Genomic DNA, 15,659 nt, shown 5'->3' on the forward strand with positions numbered 1-15,659 from the left:
GGAATGTTGAGAGCTCTGTCAAAGAAAAGGGAGTGGCTCCAGGCTTATAATGACTAGTTTGAGCGTTCTGCTCCAACATTCCAATGTTTGCCATTCTGTGTCTCCATTTTTAATTTAGAAGATTCTACTCTCAGTGGGTGAAATCTTCTCTTAGCCCTTCTTGCTTGGGCTGTACTGGCTGTTGAAGGCCCTGCTCGTGTTATAGGCCTTTGCCTTCAGCTCAGGCATATAACTCGGTTTAGGAGCTTTTAACAACCAGCATAGCCTCGGCAGTATGCTATAAGGCTACATTAATAGTGTTACATATTTACAGGAAATGAGAAAGATTTAAGAATTCTGTTACTTACTTGGTTTTTTAAGTGTTTGTCTAGAAGTAATATTCGGAGTGGCTGGCTGTTTGCTGTACACTTCACAATCTGGAGAAAAAAAATGTGATTAAAAATAATATTTTTATTTAAATATAAATAATGAAAGGCTTTTTTCGGAAAAGCCTTCCTATTCAAAATTGCTAACTGTTTCCCAGACACACACAGGAGACCATATTTCAAATATTGCTTCTAGTTAGTGTAGACCGAACACAAGTGCAGGAATATACTCCGGTCACGTTTTGGTGGGCCTTCTTCGAGACTACAAGTACTTGCTACAGACTGATTTATGTAGGTTGGGAGTTGTCACGGAAGGCAAGTATATATCTTTATCAAATAGAGCTACAGTAAATCCAGAGCAAGATGACAACCATTAGATGCTTGGTTGGTATACCTTGGACAAAGTTGTTGTAGTGAGCGCAGATGATGTATTTTTGGGAAGTTTTAATCATGCTCTTAAAATAGGAGCCTTAGCTAGGGATAGGATTAGGCCTTTTGGTTACATTTGACACAAGGGACTACTCTGTACTAACTACTTGTGCTAAAGATGAGGCCAGTTTCTTGGTATTTAAGGAAATGCTTTTTTTTGTATTGCCGGGTTGTATTTTAAATTCCATCTTCATACGTCTCAGTTAATCCCTGGATTTCCTTCAGGTCATCTTTACACTCTTTTATTTTGCATTTATAAGAATCCTTTTGAACTAACAAGATACTACTCTCCCCATAGCACTTAGGCTCGTGTTCTGGATACGAGTTTGCATTGAATCTCCACCTTTACATAGACTCTTGCAGTGGCGTAACGTAAAATGATGAAAGAAAGTGAAGAGGGGCCCCTTAGTCTCCCATACATCACAGATATTCACTGGACTTTAGGGGAATGTGGCCGCCCTAAAGGACTGGGGGCCCCCGAAGGTTTGGGGGCTGAGGGGGCCTATGTTATGGGCCAGGCTACCTCTTTCTGTCTCAGATGAGCAGTGCTCTATGAAAGACACACTCTCTGAGGGGTCCCCCAGCCACTCTCAGAAGGGGCCGTGCAGACGCTGGCTGAAGGAGAAACACATTATTTATTTTGTTTCTCTTCAGTCCTGGGCCTGCACGCTGTTAGCTTAGAGCGTCCAGCTCATGGCAGCTGCTTTAGAGACACGCGGAAGTCTACAGCACAGACAAGCTGAGGGGGGTCCATACATGTACTGAAGACTGGGGGACCTCGGCACTCCTTGTGCTGTGAAGGTGTCCATTAAGCTCCTGGACAAATGTGGCTCAATTACAAGGGCTGCTGTAATTAATGACCCCTGCGGAACATCTGTTTGCTCACGGCTGGCAATTACAAGTGGGACTGTGTTTACCACACCCGGTAATTCCCACTTATAGCGCCGGGACACCTCTGCTAGAGGTAACTGTTGCGCTTTATAAATGTACTATTATTATAGTAAAATCTGCATTCCCTGACTACATTTCAGCAGGTCAGACAGGGAAAATGTTCCGGTAAATATGAGTACACGTGGGTTTTGGTGTGAAAAGTACCAACAGTTGCACATTAGGCCCCCTTTTGAGGGCTAAACTGCTAATAACCAGTATTTATAACATCCACTAAATTATTAACCTTAGAATATCGGATTCTAATGTATGCTAATGACATCACAACTCACACTGGAGCACTCATAATTGAGGCTGTAGATTGGCGTTAATCTTTTTAAACTCCTTAGAGACTGTGAGAAATCTGGGTTGGAGGGTTTCATGGCAGTCAAAAGTTAGTCAGCTACAATTCTAACAACAAAGTTCTCTCGTCTCTGGTGTCATGGGGACCCCACACTGACGACCCTAAAACTGGGAACCAAGTACTCCACTCAGCACTTGACTCTGAGGGTAGTGAGGCGTAGCAGCTTAAGGCTTACTCAGAGGAAGTATGGCTACTGTCAGGTGAAAATCTCAATGGATATACCCTCCAAAGAGCCTCCCACACTACACAGGTTGCTCAAGAAAGGTCACACAGATCGAGTAAGCCCTAAATGTACCCTGGTCCCCTCTGTCGGAGGCACTTCTGACTGGGCACGAGCAGCGCCTAAACAAACTCTTGGAAACGCAATATCCTACCTAAGTACATAACACGATTTGAGAAGTGCATTAACAACAACTCAGGCTTGCTGGCTTTGTATGCATGTCACTATATAACTCAATAGTAGAATATCAATTTGGAAAACATGACCAAGTGGTATCAGAAATATGGACTGATTTTACCTTTCATATGCACAGACCACTCCAGCCCGATAAAACAGTGAATATTTTGTCTCAGAGGATTAGTTTTACATTAAACAAAATCAGACTGAGTGGACTTAACAACAACATTCTATACACCCCAAGAGCCTTTGGGCTAATCTTCTGCAACACAGCAGAACTCCTCTGGTGGTGCCCATCCTACTAGGATCACCCAAACACCAATGTGTAAATTTGGAACAAGTCTACAAGTCATTCATAGGTGCTCCTTGGCCCTCAGGCTGTTTCTTTTAACCGACTTCTGATGCGGCTCCTGGAAAATTTACAGTTTGCTTTGTTTTCTTTTTCTTCCTATTTTTTTTATTAACACCTGCTTGGGGGCTGCACACAGTTGCCTCCACTTTCTCTTGGGGACATGCACACACCTTGGGTGGTTCCTCTCCTCACACAACAGCTTCCCCTAAGCTGCACAATAGGGACAACCTTCTATTAGAGCACAGGCTGCGCGACCCTGAGCAGGGAAGCAGGCTGGTTCCACTTTCCAGTCTTCTGAATTGGGGAAGCAGGATGAAAAGCGATAGCAAATCTGACACAGGGGCGCTTCTGATTGGGCTAATGAATATCGACCTCCAGAATATCATGCAACAAGAATATCAAAGACAGCCCCTGGAAGAACAAAATATTAAAAGGTAAGTGCATGTAGGGAAGTATATATGTATTATTCCTAAGTTATATATATTGCCAAGGTGCATTTAGTTACAGAAAATCTAGACTTTCGAGTGTTGTCCTTTGTATTGATTGCCATTGATATTCTGGGGTCAGTATTCATGGTGCATACCTACCTCCTCTCCACTGCCGGGCTCCCTAGCGAAAGTCTTCAAGGTTGCCCCTTCTGCACGGGAAGGTTTAGACTTCAGGGAATATCAAGGAATCCTGCTTTCTCATTTGGGTGGTCCCCTAGTGGGTATATGAAACACTGCGGGATGCAGCAAGCTTTTCCTTGGACCTGGCAGCCCCAGTAGCCTCTGGAATCACTCAGGACTAATACTCAAGGGTGCTCATCAGTGGCAAGGGGATTTCTTGACATCTCCTAGGAAGGGTTTAGCATTTTGCTCCTGGTGGTGCACTGTAGTCACCAAGAGAGTCAGTCAGACTTTTGGCCTTTAAAATGTCAGGATCTTTCGGGTGCTTTGGTCATACTGTCGTGGGGAAGACATTTGGGGACCTGTCCTCCTACCACCAGCTCCTCATAGTCTGCTGACTCCAGGCAACCAAAGCTCTTTCTTTGATCCAGGAAACCAGCAGCACCACTCTTCAGCCTTCAAGGAAGACCTATACTGCTTTCTACACTTCTGGGCACCAAGGCCTCCATGCCTCTTGCAGTACTCTGCGTAACTCCTTTCTAGGGCACCTCCATCCAGAACTGGTCCACAGACATTCAAGGGGCCTATTTCATTAAGTTTTCCCAACAAGTTTATCCGTCTATCAGAGGGAGTGGGAGGCCAGAGTCACCTGCCCTGAAGTCCAAGGTGCGTCCCTCCATACCAGACAGGGATTCATCAGCGAGTCCATCCTTAATATGCTATAGTTACCTCTTCTCTGTCCCTATGCAGAGTAGGAAATTGATGGTGGAGAGTTATAAAAGGTGGATATCTCTGCTGACATCAGCCCCCCGCCTGTCACTCTCACTGGGAGCCGACAACAGCCTAGACCCCCCCCCCCCCCACCAGTAGAGCATCTGGGGATTTTTAACAATGGCAAAATCAAGTAATGGTCTGAATAACCTCACACTGTAGCTTACGCTGCCCTTAACTGACAATGTAAAATGTTTTCTTCTCTACAAGATTTCAACAGCAAATTTGGTGTGACTCATGACAGAGTTCCAACTGATCCTCCTCTGTCACTGGGAGAAGGGTATTAGAAGGCTTGTCAGTGGTGCCAGCTAATCACCCTAGGAAACTTTCTCCCTCATCCCCTCCTCCTTGTGGAACTCTCTCCCAATAAAGTTGAAACAGAAGACACATCTGTTAGCTTTCAGGAAAGTGCTAAAGACTTGGCTGTTCAGTCTTTAAAGTGCCTGCGAACCCCCTAGCTAAAATCCTGTCTCAATGAGCAAGCGCCTTGAAACCCCTTGGGTGAATGTTTCGCGCTCTATAAATTGCCGTTTCATTTAATTTCATTTCAACAAAGAGAAGGCTAATCCTTACAAATAGGCCTTTGGTCTAATGGAAGTTTTGAACAGCCAGCTGTCGGAAATGTATTCATGTTGCGAAGCAGAATACTTCAAAACCAAATCTCAATGCTGAGGAAAATGCGAAAGTTCACCAGGAGGCATGTACAGGGCTAAAACCAACCTTTAAATGTGACCTTTTCAAATGAAGAAAACACCATAGCAGTCATCTTCTTTTCGTTGAGCCAATCCACAATTGTATTTTATGCGATTTACATTCAAATTGTAAATACAGTTAAGCACTACAGACTTACACATTAGTCAAAAAGAAAGGAAATATTTCTTTTTTTTTCGAAGCCCAATTAAGTTATGAGGCCATTTATTTAGGGTCCCATCTGTGACAGAGTTACATTTCAATAGGGAGCATGTTGGGTTTTTAGTTTTTCCTATTCTTAAGGCATACAGTAGGATAACTCCATTGAATATCCTTTAAGATGCTGAGTTGTTTGCTCACAATAGTCAAATTTGAATCAATCAGAAGGAAGTTGCTTAAAAAATTGTTAAATATTCAGCAAAACGCTGTCATTTAGGACTTGAGTTGGCGGTGGTTACAGCCTGGTATGTTTTGGTGACTGACTGTGTGATTATGGCCGGAGAAGCAAGTTATCCAAGATAGGAATTTTTTAAAAGATGTTTTAATGACCGGCCCCTACCTCCTAACAAACTCCCTTCTTTCATAATGTTAAAATTAAAGGGGTTTAGCTTAGCAAGTGATTATAGGTGGGGCAGCCTTTATTAGAACGGAAGTCCTCGGCTAGTCTCATGCTGGGCATGTTGACAGAATAATCGTTTTTTAAAATATAAAATGCCCAGAAATAAATTCCATTATGGGTTATTGAAGTTTAGGGTAGTAGTGCACCCTTACTGGTGGGTGGAAACAGTGCTTAATGCAATATGTTTCATCAACAAATGATATTTGTTTTTGTACACTGGTTGTTAAATGATATTTTTCTCATGTTTTAATTGACATACATCTTTTAATATTGCCCCGAGATACGTTTCGACCAATGTTTAGGCTGAATTGAGAATCAACCAGATCAGCAGCAATCACCTTGAGATAATAAATAGACTCATTTGGCTGTTGCACTACTAGCAGGTCAATTTCCATCTTTTATTAGGCAAATTTGTAATACCATACATTTTCCTGTTTCGAGCCGCAAAAGTAAGAATCCTACAGCTAGTGAAAACTGTGCACAGAAAGTGCATGGTCAATGTGAAATGTGTCCTTGACATCCTGTACTGAGTCAGGCGCAAACTCTATTGATATTGCTGGGGCATTCAGAATGAGGTGATACCTGTTTACAAGAAAATTGAAAATCCCACATATATCAAATTGGTTCCTCATGGTTGCAGACCAGGACTCCCCCTGCACCAGTCTCTTTCTCTCTTCACAAAAAGGATCTCAGAGAAATATGGAACCTGTACCCAATGCAGAGATACCATTTGTCAACAAACAATATACTGACGTGAATTTTTATATAACAACAAAAGAGTGATCCGTGTATCTATTTAATTGCAAAACCAAGAATGTCCTATATGGAATCCTATGCCCGTGCAGCAAACTTCATGTAGGAAAAAACAACCATGAAGTATTCAAAAGAATTGGGCAAAACCAAACGATCCCTTCCAAAACGGTCACCGCAACCATGGTCAAACAAATCCTACAAATAAACCATACAGAAAATTAATTCAGATGGTGGAGTGGAGAGAGCAAGGAATGCTTCTTACTGAAAACAGAGGCTACACTTAAAACTGAAACTGGGCAGTTTGAATACTTAAATGAATGAAATCTCTGAAGTGAACAATATAGGAAGACATTTTCTGTACAGCTTGCCTTGAAGTCAGTAGATAAAATTCCCATGTAGAATCTGCTCAACTTCATTAAATATTTTACCAGGTTCACAAACATATGCTTTAATTAAGGGACCTCTTGAGTCTATAAGGCATCCTCACTTTTGGCCGGCTTACGATGACGGTGGGACCGCCATCGACAGCCTGTCAGTGGCGGTCCCACTGCAATAATTTTTTCCACCAGCCACATTTGGAAGGCGGGCGCATGTGTGGCAGTTGGAAAGACCGATTGCTATGGATTCGAGCCCGTCGGTCCGTCAGAGGCGGAGTAATGCCTACAATGGTGGCGGTGCCAGCTAGGCACCACTGTAGGCATTACGATGTTCATTTCCATCGGCCCTTTCATGGCGGTGAACCCGCTATGAAAAGCAGGCACAAAGGGACATTGGGGGCCCATAGTGGAAGGAACCGCATGGTGCCTGCCACGTAGTGCAGAGATTGGAAAGGGGCGACCACTCGGTCCCCCCGAACGTATGGTTGGGTGCCCCGATCCCCCCGGGAAACTATTTTGGGCGGGAGGCGTGGCTCGGCTGGTATGCCCGAAGTGGCGTAGCCGGGGCGCGCCCTTTCCCGCCCAGGAGGGGTTGTCCTAGACACCCGCACGGAAGACCACGCCCCAGTAGGCGTACCGGAGGAGGGTCCCCCGCCCTCCCGCAGATGGATAAATAGAGCGGGCATCCGAAGAAGCGTCCTCTTGTTCCTGTGCTCTGAAGGCTGCACCAACTCGTTGCTCGTGAGCCCTCGCCGGAACAAGCGGCAATTTTGAGAACTTGTAATCTTGTTATTTCTCTTTCAGTTATTTGGAGTACGAAAGATCCAGGACCTCGTTGATCAACTAGCGCAGAGTACACGAAGCTATGGCCGGCAAGAAAGCAAGAAAGAGCTCCGAGTTGGAGAAGGTACTGCGCACCTTGTCGAACCGAATGGCGGTCATGGACCGAAAACTCGGTAAAGTTGACTCGATCGGTCGAGGTTTGGCCGATGTTAAAAAACAGTTAGCGGCCCAGAACAGTTCAGGCCGTCCTAAGAAGGTAATAGGCCCGGCCTTGCCGGGAGTCGTCCCTGAGGGTAGGGGGAAGCATGTTAAGAGGAGGGCGGTTTCTGGGGAAGATCCGGTTCCTGAGGTACCCCCAGTCGCCCCCATCACACCGGCGGACACCCCGGTACCAAACCCAGATATAGGTTTACCAATCCCGGTTGTAATTACTCCTGTTAATGATGAGGAGATGCCCCCGGAACTGGCCATCCAGTTAGCGGCAGTGTTGCCATGGCTCAAGAAGAAAGCGGGGGGGCAGTGGCCGCGGGGGACCCGGCCGAGGAGGCTAGACTAATAATCGAGCAGTTACAGCAGTCGAGAGAGGCCGCGACGGCGAATGTTCCTCTTGTTCCCCCACAGGTGGCGCCGGGAGGACCTGCAGTTAGCCGGGGAAAGGCGGCAGACACGACGGTCGAACCTGGTAAGCACACATTGCCAATGGCAGGGGAGGGTTCATTACCTTCAAGGCGCGAAAGGGTGGCCCAGCACATCCCTGCGGCCACAAAGGAACTGATATGGGGGGAGAAATATGTGAATATGTTTTCATTGTTGACTGACCATCGCGAGATGGAATATGCAAAATCCCAGAAGGATTTATGGCACCCCAGTGTATGGCGGGCCAAGATGGCGGAATTTAGGGTCGAGGAGACGGTAGCGAATTGGGTAAAGGCCTTTTCGATATTTACGGCAGCCATGGGGGAACGAAAGCCTGAAGTCATGACTGAGTTGACCTGTTATCAGAATAGGATTATGGATTTTTATACCATGTATGAGGGGGACGAGTGGAAAGGTTACGATATGAAATTCCGAAAAGCGAAAGAGTTTGATGCAACTTTGACCTGGGATTGCCTCGACTCGGTGTCATGGCACAAGCAGCTCTTGCCTGGGGCTGCAGGTACGTCCTCGCCGGGCGGGAGCGGGTTGGGGTCAGCTCGCCAAAAGCCCGCGGTGCCCTTTCGAGCGGGCGCCGGTGGGGAATATCAGCCCAAGACCGGCGGGAATGGCGGCAAGCGGGGGGTTTGTTGGGGCTTCAATAGAGGCAACTGTAGCAGGCCCCAGGGAGCATGTAGGTTCAGGCATGCGTGTGCGGGCTGTGGGAACTCCTCACACCCGGAGAGTAGCTGTAGATCTAAAAACAGCGGAACGGGAGGAAAAGGGGGGTCTAAGCAAGAGTGAGGTGATGTTTTGTAACCGATTGTCTACACCTGTCGATATCATGGCTCTGACTCCTTGGTTGAACAAATACCCTGATCATGTATCCGCCGGGGTGTTGAGGAATGGATTCCTATATGGCTTCAACATCCCGGCGGGGGATTTTCGGGGGGACTCCTTTTGTAAAAATCAGTTATCTGTCCAACATAACCCAAGCGTAGCTGCAAGGAAAATTTGCAAAGAAGTCAGCTTGGGGCGGGTGGCGGGGCCTTTTCACCGCCCGCCGGTGGCGGATTTCGTGTGTTCCCCGCTAGGGGTGGTCCCGAAGAAAGACCCAGGGGAGTTTAGACTCATTCACAACTTGTCTGCCCCAAGGGGTTCTTCGGTGAACGAAGCCATCAACCCAGATATTTGTTCGGTGCGGTACGCATCGTTCGATGATGCCGTGGCCATGTTAAATCACCTGAGCCCCGGATCGCTGATGGCGAAATCGGACATCGAATCGGCATTCCGGTTGCTCCCGGTACACCCGCGAGATCAGCGCTTGCTAGGTTTTGCATTTCAGGGGAGTTATTACATGGATAAATGCATGCCTATGGGTTGCTCCATTTCTTGTGCCTATTTTGAAATGTTCAGCTGTTTTTTAGAGTGGGCATTCACCAAGGCCACAGGGCATAGGCATGTTATGCACTATCTGGATGACTTCCTGTTTCTGGGAGCAGCCGGCGATACGACATGTGCGCAGGCGCTGCTGGACTTCTGCAACCTCATGCGGGAGTTCGGAGTCCCATTGGCACCAGGTAAGACGGTTGGACCATCTACTTCACTGGAGTTTCTGGGAATTGAGCTCGATTCTGTGGAAGGATGTTTCCGTTTACCGATGGAAAAGGTGGCCAAGTTTAGGGCTTCCTTGACACAATGCCTGGGCAAGGAGAAAGTGACACTGCACCAGTTACAGCATACAGTGGGTCAGCTTATCTCTGCCTTAAGGGTGATACCAATGGCCCGCCCCTTCTCACGCTCTATTGCACAAGCTATGGTTGGTCTCAAGGAGGGACACCACCGTACGAGACTGTCGGCGGAGGTTTGCCAGGATATGCGCATTTGGTTGGCATTTCTGGCTGACTTCAACGGTCGAGTTGTGTGGAACACGCCACCAGCATCTTCGGATGAACTAGGTTTGTGGACTGACTCAGCTGGGAGCGTGGGATTTGACACCATCTTTGGTAACCGATGGTCGGCGCAAGTATGGCCGACGTGGTGGCACTCCAGCGGTCTGACAGGTAACATTGGGTTCTTGGAGCTATTCCCCATTTGGGTTGCTCTGATGGCATGGCCAGACGACTTCAGGGACCGCTCGGTGGTGTTTTGGTCTGATAATATGACTGTGGTTGAGTGCATTAACCAGCAGGCAGCCCGCTGCAAGTGGATCTTGAGATTATTGAAAGAAATTGTATTACGTTGCATGAGATTGAATGTACAGTTCAGGGCAAAACATGTGCCAGGCGTTCTGAATTATGCAGCTGATGCACTCTCTCGTTCACACATGCAGGCTTTCAGGGGCTATCTACCCACAGCGGACCTAGTGGCGGCACCGTTCCCCGAAGCACTATGGCTAATCGGTGCCCCGGATTACAAGACCTTGTGGCAGCCAGCTTAGCTCCCAGGACAAGGAAGGCATACGAAGGAGCGTTTCGTTCCTACTGCACATTTTTGGGTCCATCAGGGAGACAGAGCTGGGGTCAGGAGGAATCCTTCCTGGGGTTCCTGGTTGCGCTGCACAGAGAAGGCCGATCAGCGGCAACGGCCAATAGACACAGGGAGGCCATTTCGTTCATGGCACAGGTGCATGGCATAAGAGATCCGACGGGTTCCTTTTTGGTTAGGAAGGCACTCCGTGGCTGGCAACGCCTAGAGGGTCGCAAGCTGGATACGAGGCGCCCGATTGGTTTAGACAGATTGTCTCTACTTTTAGCAAAGCTAGATGAGACGTGCTCCTCCCTTTTCGAAGGAGTTCTGTTCCGGGCAGCTTTCGCCTTGGCATTCCATGGGGCTATGCGGGTGAGCGAACTCGTCGCAAGGAACAAGAAGGATATAGAGGGAGGCCTGGGCAGGGATCACGTCCAAATATGGGGTGATTCAATGGTAATCTCGATAGCCAGGTCCAAGACTGACCAGGGAGCTATGGGGGATAGTGTTATCGTGCAGCGCGCACGAGGGTCCCCCACTTGTCCGATAAAGTGTGTAGAGGAATACTTGGCACTGAGGACGGCTACATGGGGGGGAGCTTGCTTAGGCACAAGGAGGGCACCCCACTGACGAGATTTCAGGTTCAGAGGGTGCTGGCGCTGTCAATCGCTGCCGCGGGCATGGACCTGTGCGATTTTGGGACCCACTCATTTAGGATAGGGGCTGCTACTGAGGCTACAGCCCGGGGTCAGAGTGTGGAGGAAGTAAAGCAGCTAGGCTGTTGGTCCTTGAATTGCTTCAAAAGGTATGTGCGATTGCACATGTTGTAAAGATCAATTGACATGCACTCACGCTTCTTGTCTTTTGTTTGAATTACAGTTTTGCGAGCCTGTCACGCGGGGCGGAATTGGAAGTCGACCCAGCATCAGGAGACCAGCGGTCGAGGAACACCGACTGGAGAGAGAGTGGTGTGGGTCGTGGGCCACTTATATGTGAGGCGCGCCGGGGACGTATTCAAAGCAGGTGACGCGACTCACGCATCTGGGGAATACGGGTACAGAGTGACCTTCCATGGGAAGGGCGGGCTCTGTTTTGACATATTTCAATCATTTTTTGAGGGTCTTTTAGGGCGGCAAAGGTCACCGCCTACTGTAGTCATAGCACACCTGGGGGGCAATGACTTGGTGACACTGGGAAGACGAGTGTTATTAGAACACATCCTGTCGGCAGTTAGCTGGTTGGCTAAAAAAGTCCCGTGGTGCACGATTGCCTGGTCCCACATGATCCCCAGGAAGAGTTGGCGGGGGGGCATTTCAGTGTCAGCGTTGAACCACTCTGTGAAAAGGGTTAACAATAAAGTTGGGAAATTGTTTCGCTCCGCGCAGTTGCATAGCATTCCTCACGGGTGTATTCGGGGAGATCACATGTATCTGAATGATGGGGTTCACCTGTCCAGGGAGGGAAATGATTTACTCATAGGAGACTTCATAGCATGGCTAAGGGGTTTGAGGAAGCATGACCTTTAGGAGGAGTGGGGGGCCGGATAGTCGGTCAACTATCCGGCCTGTGGCGGTAAGGTCATGATCGGTGAGCAGTAATTTCAAGGCCCCTAGAGGGGGGCGCCACCCAGAATGGATGGGAGCGCCCAGGGGGAGGCGGCCATTGGCCCCTTCCACGGGGAGGCGGCACCCACTAAGGATGGGTCGCCTAGGGGGAGACGGCCATAGGCCCCTCCCAGGGGGGAGGCGGCTAGATGCCCCTCCTACGAATTTCCCGGGGGGCGGATATCCGCGACGGCGGATAGAGAGTGTGGGGATGGGGGGGAGTCTACGCTGTCCTTCCTACAGATACCTCACCACACGGGAACTCGGACGACCTTTAAAATGGCGTTGAGTGAAAAGGGGGCCCCCACGACAAGGGAAGTTACAGTTGGCAATGAGGGTAAAGTCCTCTGCGCATGCGCCACTCACACCGTGAGGGCGGGATTTTGGTAGTAGGGATTTGACACCGGTTAAGACCTTGCCGTTGGCCCTTAATGCTAGGATGTACAATTTTAATTTAGAATGTATGCATTTACAGGATGCTAGACTCGGCTAGGAAACCTTTGTATTAGAGATCTGTTAAGGTTACATGTCTTCATCGAAATGTAATAAATGTAAAATTGTACATAATTCATGAAACTTTTATTTAATGTTTTAAATTTTGTTTCATATTTTAATAAATACGGCCGGGGGGGTAACTCCCCCCCGCCTTCCAAAAGTTCAAACCTGTGATTAGTGGGGTAGTAAATGTTGCTAGGAATACACTCTCTAACAATCTACCTTTGTCAAATATGTTTTCAGCATTAGCTGAGAGAGTAGATGTTGAATGACTAGCACCTGCACCGGAACAGGATACCTTGATTTGCCAACTCCCAGTTAATACTGATGTGGCCCCACCTGTTGTTAGAGTCGATTATGTTATCAATGACCCATTACAGTTAGGGGAAGGGCACATACGACTACTATCATGGAACATCGCGGGCCTACGGGCAAAACAAGATGACTTTATCTGGTTAAAATCAGTGAAGAACCATGATATTGTCGCATTACAAGAAACCTGGTCGAAAGATAAAGGTTTCTGGGTAGAAGGATATATGTCTTTCTTTGTTGATGCCCTGAGTTCGACATCGGGTAGGGACAGAGGGGGTTTGATATTCCTTGTTTCAGTTAAAATTGCTGGTAATGTTAGAGAAATCCCTAGCTCTTCTCACTATTTTCAAATGGTGGAAATATGTTTGGCAGACAAGAATAAGATTGTATTAATAAACTGTTATAACTCCATGCAGGGGGGACCCCCAAATTTTGTTTTAGATGGTCTATCAGACTTTTTAACTAAATACATGTCAAAACAAACCACTTTTGTCCACTGTATAATGATGGGTGATTTTAATGTCCACTTGTGTGAGTCCCATTGTCAGATTATTGATGGAAACGGTCCTGATTACTCTTCACCGCCACACTTCGAACATAGTCCAAAGGGTGTGGCGTTGGAAAACTTGCTTTCATCAAATGATCTATACGAACCAGGGTTCTCAGACACAATAAACCGTGTGGTCACGTATAACGCAAGGGGCAGTGAATCGATTATAGACTATTTTTTTATGTCCCCAGGGCTCCTTCGTTATGTATTGTTTTATAATGCAATTGTCAGTGGATTTAGTGACCACAACCCTGTGTTATTGGTTTTAGATACTCTTTCTGGTTTATATAAAGGAGTAGTAAGGTCTACCTCTATAAGGGATGTGAGGAGTAAAGACCAAGGCAGACGCCTCAAATGGTGCAAAGTCTGCCCAGAGGATTTTCATGATCATATTATGCAGGACATGGGAGATGAATTTGGGATATGTATGAATATAGAGAGGAGGGGAGGGGAAGTTGTGAGTGCCTTTGAAGCTATTTGTGCTAGAGTGGATAAAGATCTTAGAGCCAAACCAGGGAGGGGTTCGGTCCCACTGTGCAGATGGTTTGATCATTCCTGCTCACAGGCACATGCAGCTCTGCTGAAAGGTCTTAAACAATCGCCCAGAGACAGGACTTTGGTGGCAGATCTAAGAAGACAATACGCTTTGGCAGTCAAACTTCGAAAAAAAGCCATCAAAGATGAAGCCTGGAACTCTTTGATGGATCCCATAACCCTTAAACATAGTTCCAAATTTTGGGCTATAATAAATAATCCCTTGTTCTCTCACACATCTAATCTGGATCTTGAAATCAATATATCTGAAGCTGAGTGGATTAATCATTTCTCCAACATATATGGTACCAATGAAATTGTTGAGGTGTTTAAAATTCCTTACCCCCCTGCTTCTCAAACCAGTTTAGATTTCACCAAATCAGAAGTAGAGCTGGCAATTTTAGGCTCAGCTGCAAATAAAGCCCCGGGCCCGGATGGGGTTCCCCCGGACCTATACAAATTTAACCCAGGGCTGTGGGCTGAGATTTTAGCTAATGTTTTTAATTGTGTGCATGAGGGGGGGTTGCCAAAATCATGGTCCTGTGCCATTATAGTACCTATTTTTAAAAAGGGCTCAAGAAGTGACCCAAAGTGTTTTCGGCCAATCTCGTTATTGGATTCCTCAATGAAGATTTTGGGCAAAGTCCTGCTTGCTAGAATTAACACCTGGTCCACAAATAATAATATTCTAGTAGATGCCCAATATGGGTTCCGTGCAGGGAGGGGGACTGAGGACCAATGCCTAAATCTTCATTTGTTAATCTCGAAATACACAACTGTCAAAAAGGGGTCAATTTATGCTGCATTTATGGACCTATCCACAGCTTTCGATTTGGTGAATAGAGCTCGGCTGTGGACTATGTTGTTAAAGCTGGGTTTGGACCCCCCCCTTGTATATTTTTTGGCAGAATTACACAAAGACTTGAAAGCTTCAATCAGAATGGACCAGGATGGTAATCGTACCTTCTGGTTCAAATCCAGCAGGGGAGTGCGGCAGGGCTGCATTCTTGCGCCCATGCTATTCACCTTGTATATAAATTCACTTGAGGAAACTCTTTTATCTGCGACCTTGGATACTCCGCGTGCAGGGGAAACTCGTATCCCGGTTCTCCTGTACGCGGATGATGCCGCTTTAATAGCTCGAACTCCTATAGGTCTTCAAAAACTTTTAAATGCTTTTAACGATTTTATGCTATCTTTGGACTTAGTGATTAACAACTCCAAATCACACGTCATGGCATTTGGGGCTGGTAAAAACAACTCCAGACAGTTTTATTGCAATGGCGATATGATCACCAATGTTAAAGTTTTTACTTATTTGGGCGTAATTTTTGACACCAAGGGGAGCTGGGCTCCGCAAATTGTAGCTAAAACCAAAGCGGTTAGAAGCTCAGCCACTGCTATCCTAAGTTTTTCCAGGAGACTGGGCGGGAAGCCAACAGGTGCCTTACTTAATTTGTACAGGGCAAAATCAGTGGCAATAGCCAGGTACGGCTCTGGTCTGTGGGGCTATGTAAATAGCGAATCAATTCAAAGGGAAGAAAATAAATTCCTGCGTTCCACCTTAGGGCTCCCCCAATCTACAGCCACGTTTTCAATCCACCAGGAAGTTGGGTGTGGTTATATA

General features: G+C 47.0%; 1 protein-coding gene across 3 annotated transcripts in view; it reads right to left on the reverse strand.

Moving 5' to 3' along the window:
* The window catches only part of CIITA (class II major histocompatibility complex transactivator), a 451,080-nt gene that overhangs the window by 158,276 nt on the left and 277,145 nt on the right, over nucleotides 1-15,659 (reverse strand). For all 3 annotated transcript variants that reach the window (XM_086941420.1, XM_086941419.1, XM_086941421.1), the window contains one exon: nucleotides 348-416. In XM_086941420.1, the coding sequence (XP_086797546.1) occupies nucleotides 348-416 (69 nt within the window). The remainder of the gene's footprint in view (nucleotides 1-347; nucleotides 417-15,659) is intronic.

This window comes from Lissotriton vulgaris, chromosome 10 (assembly GCF_964263255.1).
Source record: "Lissotriton vulgaris chromosome 10, aLisVul1.2, whole genome shotgun sequence".
In the NCBI taxonomy this organism is placed as follows: domain Eukaryota; kingdom Metazoa; phylum Chordata; class Amphibia; order Caudata; family Salamandridae; genus Lissotriton; species Lissotriton vulgaris.